Below are 18,875 nucleotides of genomic sequence, written 5' to 3'. Positions count from 1 at the left end.
AGCTATACCAGTGTTAAAGCACTGTTTTCCCTTTATACCAACAGCATCTGATGACAGTATCAAGGTGGGCAAAATTTGTTATGCTTTTCCACCAATACATGACAGAGGTCAACTATGTGTTCAGAGAATTATTATTGACTATTTCAGGTGATGAAGGCACATCCTCTCCCTTCCTTTCACCCTTTTCTGCACCAGTTCTGCTCTAGCAACTGGACACAGTGTAGTGCCATTGGCTTATCAGAATTGTGCAATAGCATTGCACACTATAGTTGACATTACTGTAAATTCTTTAATTCTATACCTTTACTGGTTTGATCCAAGGGGAAAATGGCATCGAATGATGGGATCAACCCCTCTTTTGCCTCTCATAACAGAACATTGAAAAATGGCACTTGTGGTATATCTGAAAAAGGAAGAAGAGGGCAGTCTTAAATAAGTGTTATTTTTTGACTCGGAGTCATTCCTGATTCCAGCCTGTTTTTTTCCCCTTTTAAATTATTATTCCATGTGGAGTATGACAGACTGGGATGCCAGAGGATAGGGCACAGGTAGGAGAAATGACAGATGTTGTCCTGCTGCAGTGCTGTGAACTGATGACATGTTGAAGACAGAAGACAGCACAGCCAGAGGGATCAACTAATTGTTGGCTTATCATGTGCTGTACCCACAAAATCAAGACAACACAAGTTGATAGTGACTTAGAACAGATGGCAACAGAGGCAGGTTAGGCATTGTAATCAGGCAGCACATTGCGAGCCAGTGTAGTTTCCTGCTGACTCAAAGATGGGTGGATTGCCCTTTGGCTCAACAATGGGGAAGGGCTCCCAGCTGGCATCATTAAAGCCAACTAAAGGTGCTTTTAGCCATCACATAAAGCAATGGCTTTATAACAGCAATCTATTGCTTCTAGGAAGAACTGAAGAAACTTTGTGGAGCGTTCTGGAAAAAAAACAAAATTTGCTGCTGCTTCTTTTTTGCTATTGTTTTGGATACATGGCAACTCTGTTCTGTAAATTCATCATTGTACAAAAGATTTTTTTAAAAAATGTTTTTAGATCTTGGATTTCGGCTTAGCAAGACATACAGACACAGAGATGACGGGCTATGTTGTAACTCGTTGGTATAGAGCACCTGAAGTGATTCTGAACTGGATGCATTACAACCAGACTGGTGGGTTAAATTATTTATTCATTAAGAGGTTTGGGAAATTCTTAATAAGTTGTGGATTATTGGATAACACTGGTGTTTCTATGTGATTTATTAATGTATTTAATTTTCCCCTTTTTTCAGTTAGTACAATACAAACCCTCACAGGGTGTCCTGATTCAGACTGTATTAAGCTGTGGCATTTCAGATTGCATGATCCCAATAATTACAGTTTGAAAACATAGTATATAGTTTTGCAAATGATATGCCCATTGTTTGCAGTCTACTTTTCTTCAAACTTTAATTATACTATTGCTTCCCCTACTTGGCTTACTGAGAAGTTGTATTCTTTTCAATGATGCTTATACCCAGATAGATGAATAAAGTATTTCATCTGAATTGAATTCTCATCTTCCATAAACTGCAGACAGCTACGATGGACTGTGTTACATAATTTGATTTTCACTGCTATTAATTCCTGACATTCAGATTAATCTAGTCCAATTATTTTGCAGAGAACAGAACAGAACAGAACAGAATCCTGTTCTGTGTCTCCTGGTAAATGAATCAGCATGAGTAATGTCTAACTCATTTGCATTGTGATATGTGGACACTTGTGCTTCAAATGCAGCTGTTGACAAAACTATTACTACTGTGAAAAAGTTATGTCACAGCCCATCGAGTGTGCATGTGTGTGTGTGTGTGCGTGTGTGTGTGTGCGCAGCAAGTTGGGAAAAAACTGCCTTTATGCAAAATAGCTCATTGCCTCATATCACTTAAAGAGGATTTCAAAACTATAAAATAAGAATAATAAAAGATAATATTACAAGTAGGACTATCAGCTTTATGTTGAAAAAATCTGGATGACCACAAGATGGCAGCAAGGAGTCAGACTTTTCTGTATCTCTTGGCTGCATCTTGTCTGGATTTTTGCACCCCAGGTCTGATAGCTAAAGCTACAGTAATGTAAACAAGCAGATCTGTTACAAGCATGCGTAAAATGTGTATTTTAGTTTCCAATGCTGCAGTTTCAAACCTTAGCATTAAATCCTTTCTTGTATATTTCTCTCACTTCCAAACAGTGGACATCTGGTCTGTTGGTTGTATCATGGCAGAAATGTTGACTGGCAAAACTCTGTTTAAGGGTAAAGACTGTATCCTTTTCTGTGACCCGTCTGAAACTGATGCTTTCATACTTTGGGCTGAAAATGTAAACAACGTAGAGCAGACATGTCAAACTTGTGACGTCACGTGACATCATGTAACGTATCGGGATGGTTTTGCCATTGCCGGCAATGGGGTGGGCGCAGCTTCTGTGTGACGCATCTGGCCTGCAGGCTGGCAGTGTGACACCCCTGACGTAGAGGGTTACCGGTAGGAAGAAGTCGAGTATGAAAATTCAAAACACTTATACTTGCAAAAAGTAATTACAGTGGGCTCTGTTTAATCTAAAAATCTATTTTCACATGTTGCAGGATTTTAAGTAATGGCAAAATTGTGGCAAACAAGCTTATTTAATGTTTCTCTCTCCCTTTGATGCTTGATGTTCATTACAGGTGGATCTTTAGCTGTGTTCAGTCAGTGTAGAATGGACTGTGCAAGGCTTCATTTTCAAAACCAAAAATTAGTTCAGGGAGCACTGAGCACCAATATAGCTCCTGTCTGTTCAGGTTGGGCAGAGATCAGGGTGTGGTGGGAAGAATGGGATTAAGAACAAGTGTGGGGGCACATGTTGTATTTGTCAGCAACATCCTAAAACTGTTGTCTCTATTTCTAGACTCATGGAGTTGCCCTCTTCAGCTGATGCATGATCCTGGGAAAATCCCAAAGATGCTCTTTCACAAGGCAACTGGGCTTTCTTGTTTTTCTTTGAAGACGTTTCGCTTCACTGAGCTGAAGAAGCTTCTTGGATGAGAAGCGAAACGTCTTCAAAGAAAAACAAGAAAGTTCAGTTGTGAAAAATCATCTTTGGGACAACTATGACCTGGATGACTGAGAATCTCCACAAACAATCCTGGGAAAAGTCATGCGGGGCTGAAGGCGCTCCTGACATGCACGCCCTTGTGTATGTCCACATGTTCTCCAAATGACATTTCACTCATCAAATCTCAATTTCTGCACAGCTTCTTAAACCAAACACAGTTTTTCTGTGAAATGACATAGTTCAACCACATTTATATTTATAAAGTCTTCTATAACAACCACATCCAGCATCCCCTCTCTCTCCTTCCCTTCTCTGCAGAGTTCCAAGATTGACTAGAACACAGGTGTCAAACTCAATACGGATCGTGACGTATTGCAATTTTTTTTGCCTTTGTGGAGCCAGGGTGGGTATGGCCTGCGCATGATACATTCAGTCCACGGGCCACCAGTTTGACACCCCTGCACTAGAAGGAAGGCTAAGGTTACTATATACACAAGAATTCTAGCAACTGCTGTTCTTTGAAATAAGGCATCTATGAATAATCAGTAAACCCTTGATTGTGCCTATGGTGGAGGGGGCTAGGAAGAGGGAAGAGGCCTGCTGCTTCTATACAGGTGAGGCAGCTCATTGCTTGGATAACTGCCAACCTTTTCAGAACTCTGAAGACTGACCTGCACACTTATCTCTGTTGATGGAAATGCATTTTTAGGCAGGAGATCATAGATTATGCTGTTAAACATTCCTGATATAAATTGATATTCTGAAGTTTTTCATATTACAGGTAGTCCTCAACGTATGACCACAACTGAGCCCAAAATTTATGTTGCTAAGTGAGACATTTGTTAAGGGAGCTTTGTCCCATTTTATGACCTTTCTTGCCACAGTTGTTAAGTGAATCATTGCAGTTGTTAAGTTAGCAACACAATTGTTAAGTGAGTCTGGTTTACCCATTGACTTTGCTTGTCAGAAGGTCGCAAAAGGGGATCACATGATAGTGCAACTGTCATAAATATGGGTCAGTGGCCAAGTATCTGAATTTTGATCATGTGACCATGGGCATGCTGCAACAGTTGTAAGTGTGAAAAATGGTCAACTTTGAACAGTCAATAAATGAACTGTTGTAAGTCGAGGACTATCTATACTTTAACACAAACAATTGTGGGTTGCAGGCTTTATTCTCCCTAACAGTCAATGATCTAGCAGAAAAGATTCAATATCTCTCAGCCTAGTGATGCAAACAATGAGTATATACCTTGCCCTTTTATAGAAAAAGTAGGATAAATATATGGTAAATTGAGCCATTTATGAAAGGGAGGTTGTCAAATTCAACGTCTGGCCTCTGTTAGTAATACTTGATTCAGCCTGCCAGATCTTGATCAGCTAACCCAGATCCTGAAAGTGACAGGAAGTCCTGGAGAGGAGTTTGTGCAAAAACTGGAAGACAAAGCGGTAAGAAACTCTGTTTTGCATTTTAGAGGCAAACTCATAGGTTTTTATTGTTTTAGAAGGTTTAACTTTCTGCCCAACTTTTTAAAATGACGCCAACTCTTATTGTACATATATATCCACCGCTCCTCTAATTAACTCAAAGTACTGTGCTTTCTCATAGACCCATTAATCTTCCCAACAACCCTGTCAGATAGAGAAAACTGATGTGATGGGTATCTTCCTAGCTTTAATCAAGTGCTTTAAACTACCACCCTTGTAAGCTTCTCTGACAAGAAAGCTGAATGATATTATACCAGCATTTTGTTTTAATAATTTTTGAGTTTTATAATATGCATTATTAATAGTCATTAGTACTTGTTCATTCCTGCATCACTGTTGAGGATTGTTGGCTGCATTCAACTCCTGACAAGAATCATTGAACACCAAGTCTGAAATTAAATGAAATACTGGTGTTCTAACAGCTGGAGAAAGACATCTGCAAATAGACTTTCCTTCTCTAAAGCAGAATTGCCAAGGGAAAATGGCCTTGGGTTGCCTGTTCTGTACACAGCCCAGTGGTGAGATTCAAATATGTGAACAACCGGTTCTCTGTGTGGATGCCGCTTCCAGAAGTACATTCTGGGCCTGGGGAACAAAAAATCAGCTACTGGGTCTGCTGAACTGGTGAGAACTGGCTGAATCCCACCGCTGCCACAGCCTGATGAAAAACGGCTTCCCTGCCCTTATAGGAAGATTTTTCTGTCATGGACAGGCTATTGCATTATCAAAATTGAAAAAGGAATGACAAAAGTGTTGAAAAAAGGCCAAAATAAGTTGGAATGTGCTTGCTATAAACATAGCATGAGAAAGTATCTTTGTAGACAGACAGATTCTTCTTATGAAAATAGCAAAGGAATATAGACATTCAGAGATCAGTTAAATTGAAAGGTCTCATTTCCATAAACTGAAGATGGAGTACTACGCATGTTTATTTAGATGCAAATCCTACTTTGCTTTAATTTTTGAGTAGTATTGCACCTTATTTACTTGGAGAAATCAGGACAAACAGGCAGAAACTGTCATCTGAACCATAAAGTTATTTTTTGAAGCGGTAATCTTTGCTCTTAGGATGATCAGCACCAAAGCCAGATAGGGATGAAAAATGCACTTTCCTTCTCTTCCTTAAAGATGTCTTTTCTTTCTTTTCCTGAATCCCATTTTCTATATATTGCCCACCTTATCTAGTTAACTAGCAGGGGGAAGAGGCCGCTCTTATTAGAGGGCTGAATAGTTTCTCTCCCAGTTGCCTGCCTTCTAAACTCTCTCATTATATGAAATTAGGCAATATATTATACATTAGATTACAAGCTTCCATCTTGACATAGAGAGATGTAAATATTAGGAGCCATGAAGTCATATTATTATTCTTAGTACAGTAAAATTATTACTTTGTCTTATGTACAACATAGCTCAAAGGAGGCTAATGTGGACCTTTGACTACTTCGTATAAAAGAAGTAGTCTATGTGGGCTTCTAATCGATCAGTAAAGAGTTGATTATATGATGTAAGTTTTCAAAGGTGATATTTGTATGGTTGTATGAAAATGTTATTTCTTTTAGGCTAAAAACTACATACAGACACTTCCTAAAATTCCCAAAATGGATTTATCTCTGCTTTTACCCAAAGCCAGTCCTCTGGGTAAGTTCTTTTATATGTTTTAATTTACGATAAAACTAACATTCCTCAGAAAGATATAACTGAAATGTATTATTTAACTTTTATTCAGATGACAGATGAACATGTCAAAACAATCTCTTTTATGATTCTAGCCAAGCCAGCATATTCTGTGCGGCTTTGATAACACAGAAAATCTTCAAAATGTAATTAAGCATGAATAATGTATTACCCTCTGGATGTTGTTGTCAAAATAAATCCCCTTGAGTATAATGGGAAATGCTCTAAAGTAAATGTTGTAGTACATGCCAGTCTTCTCCAGCTTAGCAGCCACAAGTGGCATTTTTGGTATTCAAAACAAAACAGGAGTTGCAAGAGTTTGGATCCAATCCCAGAGTATAACTTTACCATTACAACTAGTGTCATGTGGTGGAGTCTTCCAAGTACTGCTAGCACTCCAACTGGGCTGCTTTGTGCCTTGTGACGGGGGTTCCCTTTTCTTACCCATATGTTTTCTAGTTGAGCCAATATGACAGCAGGGGCCAACCATACCTCTGCTACAATTTGCTTAGACAAGATCTGATGATATGGGAGTGAGTGTTGAGAGGTAGTTAAGCACATGAGCAGAGAAAAGATTGCTCTGAGCCAGATGATTGGCCAATATGTTTTTTCCCCTGTTTAAAATAAAACTGTTAGGGAAAATTAGCATTTACAAGTGAATGGATCCCAGTTAAAGTTCATATGTACTATCTGTGCTTAATTTTGCAAGCAGGCAAGCCAAATGCATCTACATATGTACTGTGTGCTTCTGACACAAGTTTTGTTAACAGTGCTGATGTTACATAAACACTAAGAATACTAGCATAATTTTATCGCATTGGAACATGCATAGAATCATCTCAAACTGTGAGACGGGCAGCAAATAAATATAATAATAAATTGCTTTAACAATAAATAAAATAATGTTCTTGTGGCTTGTTGAAGTTTGGCAGGCACATATTGAAAACGTTAAGGCAACCTGATAGGGATTTATGGAAATAGAATTTGAACACTTGGTGGCCTTACATCTTCAGACTGGAAAAAAAATTAATTGAAAGGAACACCAGAGATTATCTCAGTACCTCAAGATTTATTTAACAGAACTGAAAGAAACTTTCCTGCTGAAACAAGATGTAGATTTTGCTGACATATTGTAAGCAACTGTAACTCTCTTCTCAGTGGATAAGAGCAGGTCTGTATTCTTGTTTCAAGTAGGGATTTGTTTTTTGAATAATCATACCTTGATCATTTTTTCTGCCCATTGCCTAGCAGCAGTCACTATGCTCTACACTGCAATTTCCTCTTGAGTTTGGGATGAAAAACAAGGGGATGATGATGATGATGATGATGATGATGATGATGATGATGATGATGATGTTATCCATTCAGTCATGTCTGACTCTTGGCGATTCTATGGGTCAGGTCTCTCTGCATCTTCTGATCTAGCACTACTTCTTTGAGTTATTCTAAGCTCTGACTGGTGTCAGCTTTGATGGTGTCCAGTCACCATGTTCTTTGGCAGCCTTCCTTTCACCGCTAACTCTTCTAAACATAATTGCTTTCTCCAGTGAATTCCCCCCTCATGGCCAAAAAAAAGTGAGGCACAGTTTTGTGATTTTGAAGGGAACATTAGGTGGTCCCATTTCCACTGTTTCATTTCAAGACTATTTGGATTTTATTTTGACTTTCAAATTAAAAGTATTTTCTACTTCCTAATATTTCTAAATTTTACTCTTACCTCCCCACTATGGTTTGGATAAGAGCACTTTCCCAAAACATCTACTTTAATGAGAAGAAACTCTTCACGGGCTCCATGATGAGAACTGACCAGTAATGTAACGGTAAAATTTACAAAAATGGGTCAAGTCATTTGGGTTTCACCCTGCCTCAAATTCCAAATGATAAAGTAGTTAGATAGAAGGGTTCAGCTTGATGTGTTGTAAAGTGGCCTGTAACTCCAACAACAACTTTTAAAAGACGTTTTAAAAGTTAAACTTCATTGAAGTTACATGCCAATTTACAACGCATCAAGCTGAATCCTTCTACTTAATTTAACTATGTTGTAAGCTTTATCATATATAGGTCAAGTTACTTAACTTATATTTGGGCTCTAGTACTGAGGTTTTTCAAGTATATTGCTTCAAGTTCCTTCTACAATAAGCTTTAGCTATAGTAGTGAGCCACTTATATTTGTTTATATTTGTTTACTGAAATGTGAAAACTGGATGAAGCAAATTTAGCCAATTTAGTTCACCAGCCATTTTAAACTTTTAGATTTATCCTTCCTCTAATACACAATTATAGCTTTCTTTAATTTTGACAATATTTATATCTTTCCTTGCAGCTGTGGACTTGCTCGACAAAATGTTGGAGCTCGATGTAGAAAAACGACTCACAGCAACCCAGGCTCTGGCCCATTCATACTTTAATCCATTCAGGGATGTTGAGGAAGAGACAGAAGCCCAGTACTCCTATGATGATTCCATAGGGAGTACAAAGCTTTCAATAAATGAATGGAGAAGTAAGTTCAGCTGGACAGTTTTTATATATCCTTGCCCTTAGTGCAATCCTCATCAGAATTAATGAACCTGAAATCCTCCAGTTCCTGCACACCTAATAACTAGCTATATTAATTTTGAATACAGTCTGAAGTAAAGGTTCTCTCTGAAGTAGATAAAATTCATAACTAGGAGTATAGACTGCAACTTGGCCTACACAAATACTAATTAAGAAAAATCCTGCGGGTAACTCCCCCAGTCTTTTTTTACCAGTGTTAGTTACCCCATAATTCTTTGGGTAAAAAGAAACACAAAAATTCAGCACACTTTAATATAATATGGAAACATCACCACACTGCATTTCGTTGTCACCATAACGAGGGACACTTAATCCACCAACACGTTTCTCATGTTAGGTTTAAGATTGAGTGTCAAGCAAGAAGCACTTGGGAAATAAGTCTCCTAAAGTATAAAGACCAGGGACTATTCAAAAGGGGAAAGTAAAAAAAAAAGAGTAATGAAAGGAATACTTTCTAAAGACACCACCAAATTATATGCCACAAGCAGCTCAGATCTCACCAGAATACTTAAAAAACAACAACCTCTCATTAGACATAGGAATCTTGTGAATAGGACATGAACATGATGATTATTGGCCTAGTTGGCAACTATGGGCATGTTAAATTTCATGTACCGTGTTTTCCCTCAAATAAAACCGACCCCCAAAATAAGCCCTAGCCTGATTTTTGGGTGGGCCTAATATAAGCCCTACCCCAAAAATAAGCCCAGGGGTGGGTAGGCATGGCCAGCACAAGTGGCAGCGACCACATGGGGGGCAACAGTGTCCAGCAGCAGCCGCAGCCCACTGGGTCCTTGGAGCAGCGCAGGTAAGTCCAGTGCGGAGGCAGAGGCGGGGGGAGGCAGGTGGTCCAGATGCTCTGTGTGCTTTTTGCCCAGAAGGAGACTGGAAGCTTCATATGCTTGCAAATGGGGCGCTTGGAAACCAAGGGATTCACTCCATTTCCAATCACCTGATTTTCAAACAGATGAAGCTTCCAGCCTCCGTCATTTCTCCTTCTGTGCGAAAAGTGTTTGGGCACCTCTGAGGTGCTAGGGGCAGCTCCACCCCCTCCCGCACCTGCGCCTCGTGGTGTTGGCACAGTGAAGCGAGCTACATGGCCTCTTGCTGCGAGCGGCTGCAGGTGGCCACACAAGTAGGGGCTGTTAGTGCCACCGCCACGAGGCAAGGCAGGTGTCGGGGGAAAAATAAGACATCCCCTGAAAGTAAGACCTACTGCCTTTTTGGAGGGAAAAAATATAAGACCGGGTCTTATTTTCGGGGAAACACGGCATGTATGGAAAGAATATAGTCAAAAACTGGTTGGTGGTATCTTTCTAGCAAGTGAAAAAGGAAATGAGGCACTCTTCCATTTTCTGACAGATAGAAAAATTCTTGGGAATTTATGGCTAAACCACATTTGGAGTACTCTTCACATAATATAACATTTTATAATGTTAAAAATTAAATAACCCTAACTGCTTAAAGCCTGGGGTATGCAGCAGAAAATGAATCTACTAGATAAAAGTAAGAGCCAGCGGGTAATGGCCTAGTTTGAAAGATAAAATGAAAACTTAAAGAAGCAGATCTTGATTTATAATCTTTTCCTATAAAACCTTAATAAAGGCAGTGAACAGCCCACCTTGCAGTGGGTACATTCTTGGGTCTATGATATGGCATGACAAGCTAGAACAGGACTCACTAATACTTGAAGAGATGAACTGATAAATCTAATAAATTGAGTTTTATCAATGACAGGTCCATTTTTTTAGTCCATATTTGATTATTAAGTAGTCACACATCTAAAGCATTTCTTAGCCATGTATTATTTGTTAGGGACGCGGTGGCTCATTGGGTTAGGACGCTGAGCTTGTTGATCAAATGGTCAGCAGTTTGGTGGGTCGAATCCAGAGTGCCACGTAACAGAGTTGAGCGCCTGTTACTCGTCCCAGCTTCTGCCCACCTAGCAGTTCGAAAGCATGTAAAAATGCAAGTAGAAAAATAGGGACCACTACGGTGGGAAGGTAACAGTGTTCCATGCGCCTTTGGCGTCTAGTCATGCCGGCCACATGACCACGGAGACGTCCTCGGACAAGCGCTGGCTCTTCGGCTTTGAAACGGAGATGAGCACCGGCCCCTAGAGTCGGAAATGACTAGCACACATGTGCGGGGGAACCTTTACCTTTACCTTTTTATTTGTTATCTTCAAGATAGCAGTCAAAACAGTATAATACTATACCATTCAATATAGTGGGATCATAAAATCATTACATTTAAAAGGTTTTAAAAAGCAGCTAGTCAACTAACTCCATACCTAATAAAAGTAACATAAAATGCCACCTATAATAATGTTCTTAAATATCATTTAAATACAGCAAGAGAAATTACCCATCTCTTTGTGAGAGGAAATTCAATAGAAGGGGCTACTAGTAAGAATTGGTCTTTTACAAACTTTTAAAAATTGAGCAGTTTAGGAGGGCCTATGTATTATAAGATGAAATATTGCCACCTGTTACTATTGTTTTTATTGCTGTTTAAAAATTATACTAGGATAGCAACAGTTATTTTCAGCTACATTCGGTCCTCCATCCATTATAATTTGTTAAAATGTGCTCAGTGTGCCTTTATTGTTTGAACAAAAATGCACTTACATGTATGTAAATTTTGCTTATTTTTAAAGGGCATATTTACAGTGAAATACTGTCATTCAGCCCAATTGCTCGGAAAGATTCCAAGAGGAGAAGTGGAATGACCTTATAGACTCTTGTATGTCTAACGCTGATCAACCTTTCCAGTGATATACAACCATCTGTATTTTGATCCTAAAGAGGAGTGAATATAAATCTTTCCAATGATAAACAACCATCGGTGTTTTGATTCTAAAGAGGAGTAAATATAAATCAGGATGAAAAAGTCCATGTACATATAGCACAAGAATAGTGAATCAATAGAGGCCAATTTTGCTCTGAACATCAGAGTGATACCACAACCTGTGAGTGTTGCAAGTCAAGGTGATTCTCATTAAATCTCTGTCATGGCTATGCTTTTCCTTTTCTTGTACTTTTTGTAACTGGTTCCATAGATTTGGTCTAAAAAGTTAAAGTAAATGTCTCTACATGTTTCTAAAATCTTCTTTCTTCTAATATTTCCAAATAAATAAAAAAGCACAATGCTTCAAAAATGAAAAATATTTACATAATAAAGGAACAGTTGCAAAGAGCAGTTACATTATGTTCCTTGTGATTCATTCTGCCTAAATATTTTACATTTGAAACAGATCTCTCACTTCTTAATGGCCTTACCTTAGCCATATAGAATTGTAAATGGAAAGTATTTACATCTTTAAGCATTGATAATACCCATCTGGCATGGTTTTCACAAGTATCTCAGTATGTTTCTTTGTGAATGTTAACTCTATTATTGTAATTTATGATTTGGGATGTGTGTGTGTGCACAGATATGTGACACACACACACACACACACACACACACACACACACACACACACATAAAGAGCCAGTGATTTACAATTTAAGATAAAAAGGGGAAGAGCTAAATATCCTGTTGGATTATAGACCAGACTCATTTGAAAATATTTAGTACTTTAAAATGATTGAAATGTATAATGCAATGAAATGAAGGGTACTTTCATATTACTGTAATACTCAGAAGCATTTTATGATAATTCATGTTTATTGTCACTTCAATTTTCAATTTGAAATGCTAAGAAAATGAAAATCAAACTGCAGAATGTCTTGTAATAAAAAAAAAGTCTCCTCACCCCACATTTTTATTTGGAAATGCGGAAGATTGCATTAAAAAAAATTTCAAAACATTTTATTATTCTCTTTATGAACACTTTGTTCTATTATCACTAGTGAGCAATATATTTCAGTGTTGAAATCTTGCATTTTTCTGTTCTCCTTTCAGTGTGTTTTATTGCTGATTTGTAACATAGTTTTAGAAATAGAAAAAAATGATTCTAAATTGAGATGTTTCAATAATTACAAATAGTTGCAACGTAAAAATGAGGCAGCTTTAGTTTGGGAATGGCTCCTGTGAACAAGTGTTGAAATTTAGCAGCATTCAACTTTCTGCAGTCATATCTGGTGTATTGATAAAATACAAAACTCTAGGAACATTCATTTTCGACTGCTTTAAAGACATGATTTCCAAATATATTCAGACAGTAAAGCACCAATTATTCAAACTGTGCAGCTAATGTATTAGTTTTTATTATTTTGCTTAGGTGCCATCAAGTTAGTGTTGACTCTTAGTAACCTCATAGATAGAACTTCTCTAGCATGATCCATTTCCCATTTTGCCCATTTGATCCTCTGAAGCTGCACCCATTGCCACTGAAATTGAATCCACCCACTTTGCTGATGGTTGTCCTCTTTTATCTTTTCTTCCACCTTTCCCAACATTAGACTTCTCCCGAGAGTCAGGTCTATTTGTCCAGTTATATTTTTTTAGTATACCAATCCAAGCATGGAACCTCCAATTGAGTTCAGAGATTATTTTGGAAGACTCATTTTCCATTCCTAATACTATCTTCAGTCTTTTTACAACTCCGTATAGAGATCAATTTCTGCACAGCCACTTTAATTTCTAGATATTACCTCTGGTAACGTACACATATATAGGCTTGTTAGAAAGCTGTGTTAACAATGAAATCATTCGATTGGCAGAAACTGATAAGTTTGTCCTCCAGATCCATTTCTGTTTCTTAGGCTCAGAAGATTTTCCTCCTTACTATTTCCAACTTTGGCAATCCAGTCTCCAATAGAAGCACATCTTACATGTTTTCTTGATGTCAGATTGAACTTGACCATAAAACACATCAGAACCTCCTTTTCTACATCACTAATTGGAACATAACTATCACATTAAAGGGTTGTCTGTGAAGTCTGGTATTAATTCAGCCACTGACTGTATTGTACCCAAATAGTTCTTGCTCCATCCTTCCTATTAAAGCAACACTTGATCTTTGTGCCCCAAGTAGTAAACTGAATTGTCCATTTTCTGATGGCGAAAATATCAGTATGAAGCCACTTTACTTCATCTTTCTCTGTGTTGAACTTTCCCATGTTTATGCTTGCATTCTATGTTCCCACTGTAATCTGTCTTTGTAGCTTTGGATTTTCTTTTCCTGCATGACAATAAGCCAACACAGCAACTAGATGTCCCTAAGTACTCCAAAAGAGCCCCAACTGTTCCTCAGGAGCATGTTCAGTGCCAAATGATCCAAGAAGCTCAACATCCAGTTCAGAAATTACATTATCTCTGTACCTTTATTAATTAAGTTTACCATTGCTCTTTTATGCCAGGGCTTTTCAACCAGTGGTACGGGTACCACCTGTGGTACATTGGCACCTGGCAGGTGGTACGTGACCATCCTAGAAAAGTGGTAGCGGGGGAGGGGAATGAGCTGAACCGGTGGCAGCACTGCACAAGCCTGAGCAAGAGATGGCTGGAGCTGCAAGGCTGTCAGGGCTCAGCGGAAGCGCCAGGATCAGCACTTCTTCGGGGCTGTCAGGCTCAGTGGAAGCGCCAGGATCAGCACCAGGCTCCAGCTGGAGCTTGGCGCTGAACCTGGCGCTTCTGAGCCCAGAAGAAGCGCTGATAAGCTGGAATGTTGCAGCATCTCCAGGGTCTTGTGATTTACATTCAGATGCTTGGCAGCTGATTCATATTTAGGACAGTCAGTGTCCCAGGGTCATGTGAAATGACCAAAACCCACTGCAACCACCCAGCAGAGAGGGGGAATAAAAACCAAACACCCCTCCCCCCACACACACACCCCTGCTGCCAATCCTCAAAAGAAATGCCCACAACAATGAAAACCTCGGACAGGAGGAAGAGCGCCACCAGGCAGGCAGGCGTCTTGCTCGGCTGTGGTTTGGGGGGCACTTTTTTCAGTGTCATTGTAACTTCGAACAGTCACTAAGCGAACTGTTGTAAGTCGAGGACTACCTGTACTTCATCACTTTTTTCCTTTTTTTTTGGTCATCAGGTTTTTGACACCTTGCTAGGTGACTAGTGGTACTCGGATGTTGCCATATCCTAAAGGTGGTACAATGGGTGAAAAGGTTGAAAAGCCCTGTTTTATGCAATACTGTACAAAATGTCTTTGCCATTGTCAAGTGGCCTGATACAGCTACTTGTTTGCTTTTACATTTTTCATGATCTTGCTAGGAATCTATATATTCATAATGTACATTCCTGGTGTTTTTTTGCTCATCTCTCTTAAGGACACATACCACTATCACAATGAGGAAGCATAACGTGAGCGATGTATTAATTCTACTCTTCACAAAACAGTTATCATATTGGCAGTAAAAAGAGTTGCAAACCAATCTTATTTTGGAAATGACTTTTCTCTCCATTAATTATTTGGAAATATTTCTCTGAAGTCTTTGCTCTACTCTGTATTTGGAACTCAAAAATATCCCTTTTTGATACCTAATTTTAGATTTTAGTTCAATAGAAATTTCTATGAAAAAACAATATCAACCCATTAATAGAAATATTACAATTACTAGCTGCTATCAAGGAAACTTAAATTATGCAGTTGCATCAGTGGAATATTTTCTTAATGTGTATTTCCAAATCTGTTTCAAAGCATTGGAAGCAGATCATTCCAAAGCTATTATCAGATTGTGATATAATAATGAAAGTTTTGGACTGGTATTGAGGAAATATGTTTAACTCTCAGCCACTGAAGCTCATTGGTTGATTTGGAGGAAATAATTTGCTATCAGCACATTCTATGGTACCTCAGAGGGTGATTGCTGGAGGGGAAAATAGGATAACACATCCTATATGGTGTGCATCTCATAAACTCTTACACAAAAAGTGGAATATCATTCTAGTAAATAAATACAGATAAGAGCAACAAATAATAGGATATTTTTTTAGTTTTAAAGTAATTTTTATTAAATTGTATGCATTTCATAAAAATACAGAGCTAAATAACAAGGGGAACATTTTAAACAAATTAGAGGTTATGATAAAACAAACTTAATCAGAATTATATATATTAAAATTGTAGAGAAAATCTAAAATATTTACAAATTGAATTTCTAAATTGCCAGCGTGCAATTTCTGGATAGTTGGGTATCCACATTTATTTTACTACAGCTTGACTGAGAATACTTCCCACCCTTAAAAGCAGCTGGCTTTTAAGGCAGTACATTTTCATTTTGAATCTGCATTCAGTAATAATGAGTAGCTTTAGCCAACTGATTATACGATGCTGGTAATAAAGGTGTAAGCATGTTAGTGAGCAAACTATATAACAATTTCAATTCATTTTTTTCTTATGTAGTAGCTTGCTAATAAGAACATAAGAATGAGTATCCAAAGTTCTTCCTCTTCCTTCCACTTAGCATTCATGAATTGGGTACACTGTAATATAACATGGTTTTTTTATATGAATCAGACACCTTATACTTTCTGACTCCTTTATATTACTAGCTAACTCATCTCATTCTGAAGGCAGGACAAGAAGCAACGGATGGAAACTAACCAAAGAGAGAAGCAACCTAGAATTAAGGAGAAATTTCCTGAGAGTTAGAACAATTAATCAGTGGAACAACCTGCCTCCAGAAGCTGTGAATGCTCCAACACTGGAAGTTTTTAAGAAGAGACTGGACAGGCTTTTGTCTGAAATAGTATAAGGTCTCCTGCCTGAGCAGGGAGTTGGGCTAGATGACCTCCAAGGTCATTCCAACTTTATTATTACAACGTTTAGAATTCTTGTAATAGCATAGGGCTGCAATTTATTGCAAATGTAACAAATTAGCAATGGGGAAAAAAGTTCTGCACAACATATGCTATATAAAGCCAAAATCCAGTCTCTTCACAAATAAAAAGTTTGTACACAGCAGTACACATCTTTCCTATTTACCTTTACCTGAGTGGTATAATCCAGGACTGCCATCTTCAACCTGGTGCCACAATCAATGGGGCATCGACACAATCAGTGCCAGTGATCGTGTCAGGGGGAACACTTTTAGGGCAGATTAAAAGGCTGGCTCAGACCCAGGTTCTTCCAAATTTACGGAAAAACAGGCTCACTTATTACAGCGTGGCACATAAGGTTAACATCACATGTGGCTCACAGGGCCATATTCAGACACTTGTCATTTTGCTGGGCAGGGCCTCCCAAAGCATAAGCCTGCAGCAAATTGCCCACATGCTCCAATCTACATATGGGATATACACGTTCGTACACGGAAGTGACTCTCCCTGTTAGGAATTTGGATCAGGTATGAGCAAGCTCTTCAGTTGCTGCCTCGGAACGATTCCCAGCACTTTTTTTCCTCTCGCAGGTCGCCAGAATTCAACTTAAGTCCCCAAACCGGCCTCCTAGGCCAGCGTTTCCCAACCTTAGGAACTTGAAGATGCGTGGACTTCAACTCCCAGAATTCCCCAGCCAGCATAGCTGGCTGGGGAATTCTGGGAGTTGAAGTCCACGCATCTTCAAGTTCCTAAGGTTGGGAAACGCTGGCCTAGGCAGCCAGTTTCAAGACTCGCCCCTCCCCCCTTCCCTTACTACAAGTGCCTTACTACAAGTGCCTCTGTCAGCACCAGCCCTCGAGGTCTACCCGCCACCACACAGGGTTCATTAGCCTATCTCGGTCACCTCCCCACCCACCCACCCCCACTCCCGGCACACCGCTGCCCTCAGACCTTCCAGATCTATGTCCGGAGAGGAAAAGCGGAGGGGGGGGGCGGTCCTTGTCGGGGGGGGGGCGAGAAAGAGAGCCGAGCGCGGCTGCAGCCCCCTCCCTCGCCGCCTCCTTCCCTTCCCCCCCCCACTTTTCCTTTCCATCGTTTGGCCGAGCTGCGCTCCCGCTTTTGCCGCCGCCTCCATCTTGCCTTCCCTCGCTCCCTCCCCACCCCGCAACAGGAGCCGGAGCCGCGGCGGAGGGACTGAGGCAAGAAGGGCCGAGAGGGCTGGAAGTTGCGGGCATGAGGGGGCGGCGCTGAGGAGATACGGGCTGAGCCGACATCTTGTTTCTCCCCCCCCTCCTCCTCCTCCTCCTCCACCCTTTGCCGACGGTGCAATCCCGAGCGCTCCGCGGAAAACCAGGGGCCCCGCGGAGAAGAACAAGGCGGCGGCCCAGGCAAGTAGAGTCAAGATCTCCCCCTCCCGTGCCGCCGCAGTCGCAGCCTCCTTCCCCCTTCCTTTCCTCACGATCCCCTAGGATCGCATGAAGGTGACCGGCTTGGGCGGGAGCGGGGTAACAGAACTAGAAAGGCCTGGAGCCCTCCGAGATGTGGGTGCAGGGATCCTTCCGCAACGCCTTATACCGAATTTGAGGGTAAAGGGAGAGAAACTGAGAACGCGGGGGAAGAGGGAAAGCGCTCCGCGCCATCTTGTTTGCCCTCATAACCGGGACATCGTTAGCCACGCCCACCTTCCCCTTCATCATTGGCTTAGGCATGGGACACGTCGCTCCTGTTTGGAACCTGAAGGATGCGATTAATTCCATTGAGGGGTGACGGACAGCGCCGCTTTCCAATCGGAACACGGCTATGGATGATTCCTTTACCTACTTTGCAATTAATTGAGGGATTCCCCCCCCCTTTCCCCCCCCCGGGGCTTGGAGACATCGATAAATTTATGTTTAGGCCTACTTTTTCTCCTCTCTCTCCCCTCTCCCTCCCCTGTGGAAGGAAGTGAGGCGGCTGCTGTTTGAGAGATCAAAATTGTTGCATTTTCTGTCACGTGACAAGAGCCTCGCTTGCAACAGAGTTTCGATCGTTCCCCTGGGAAAAAAATTTCCATCGAGGGGCCTGGGGGATTTTTTGGGGGGGGGGATTCGATACTAGACGTTGTGCAATGCCTCCTTCAGGAAAGGCTTTGCGTATTACGCCCAAAATTCTGCTCAGTGCCTGCAGGGTTCTGTCAAGACAGCTTTTTCTAGATATAGTGATGCCTGTAATCCAACGTTAAACACTTCTGCTGCTGCTAACAGTTTGTTCAGGGGTCTTCAAACTTGGCCCTTTTATGACTTGTGGACTTCAACTCCCAGAATTCCTCAGCCAGCTTTGCTGGCTGAGGAATTCTGGGAGTTGAAGTCCACAAGTCATAAAA

At 40.3% G+C, this 18,875-nt stretch overlaps 2 protein-coding genes across 6 annotated transcripts in view; both read left to right on the top strand.

The window, feature by feature from the left end:
- MAPK13 (mitogen-activated protein kinase 13) overlaps window positions 1-12,547 on the top strand; it is a 33,294-nt gene extending 20,747 nt beyond the window's left edge. The window contains exons 7-12 of the mRNA XM_081325210.1: window positions 1,056-1,170; window positions 2,229-2,300; window positions 4,440-4,519; window positions 6,118-6,196; window positions 8,556-8,732; window positions 11,448-12,547. Of these exons, the coding sequence (XP_081181336.1) occupies window positions 1,056-1,170; window positions 2,229-2,300; window positions 4,440-4,519; window positions 6,118-6,196; window positions 8,556-8,732; window positions 11,448-11,527 (603 nt within the window). The 3' untranslated portion in view covers window positions 11,528-12,547. The remainder of the gene's footprint in view (window positions 1-1,055; window positions 1,171-2,228; window positions 2,301-4,439; window positions 4,520-6,117; window positions 6,197-8,555; window positions 8,733-11,447) is intronic.
- A 5,200-nt stretch (window positions 12,548-17,747) lies between these two features.
- BRPF3 (bromodomain and PHD finger containing 3) overlaps window positions 17,748-18,875 on the top strand; it is a 43,040-nt gene continuing 41,912 nt past the window's right edge. For all 5 annotated transcript variants that reach the window (XM_081324321.1, XM_081324320.1, XM_081324319.1 and 2 more), the window contains exon 1: window positions 17,748-17,901. The gene's annotated coding sequence lies outside the window, so the exon portion shown is untranslated. The remainder of the gene's footprint in view (window positions 17,902-18,875) is intronic.

Source organism: Vipera berus (assembly GCF_964194415.1).
Source record: "Vipera berus genome assembly, chromosome: 3".
In the NCBI taxonomy this organism is placed as follows: domain Eukaryota; kingdom Metazoa; phylum Chordata; class Lepidosauria; order Squamata; family Viperidae; genus Vipera; species Vipera berus.
This window is presented reverse-complemented; position numbering and strand designations above follow the sequence as displayed.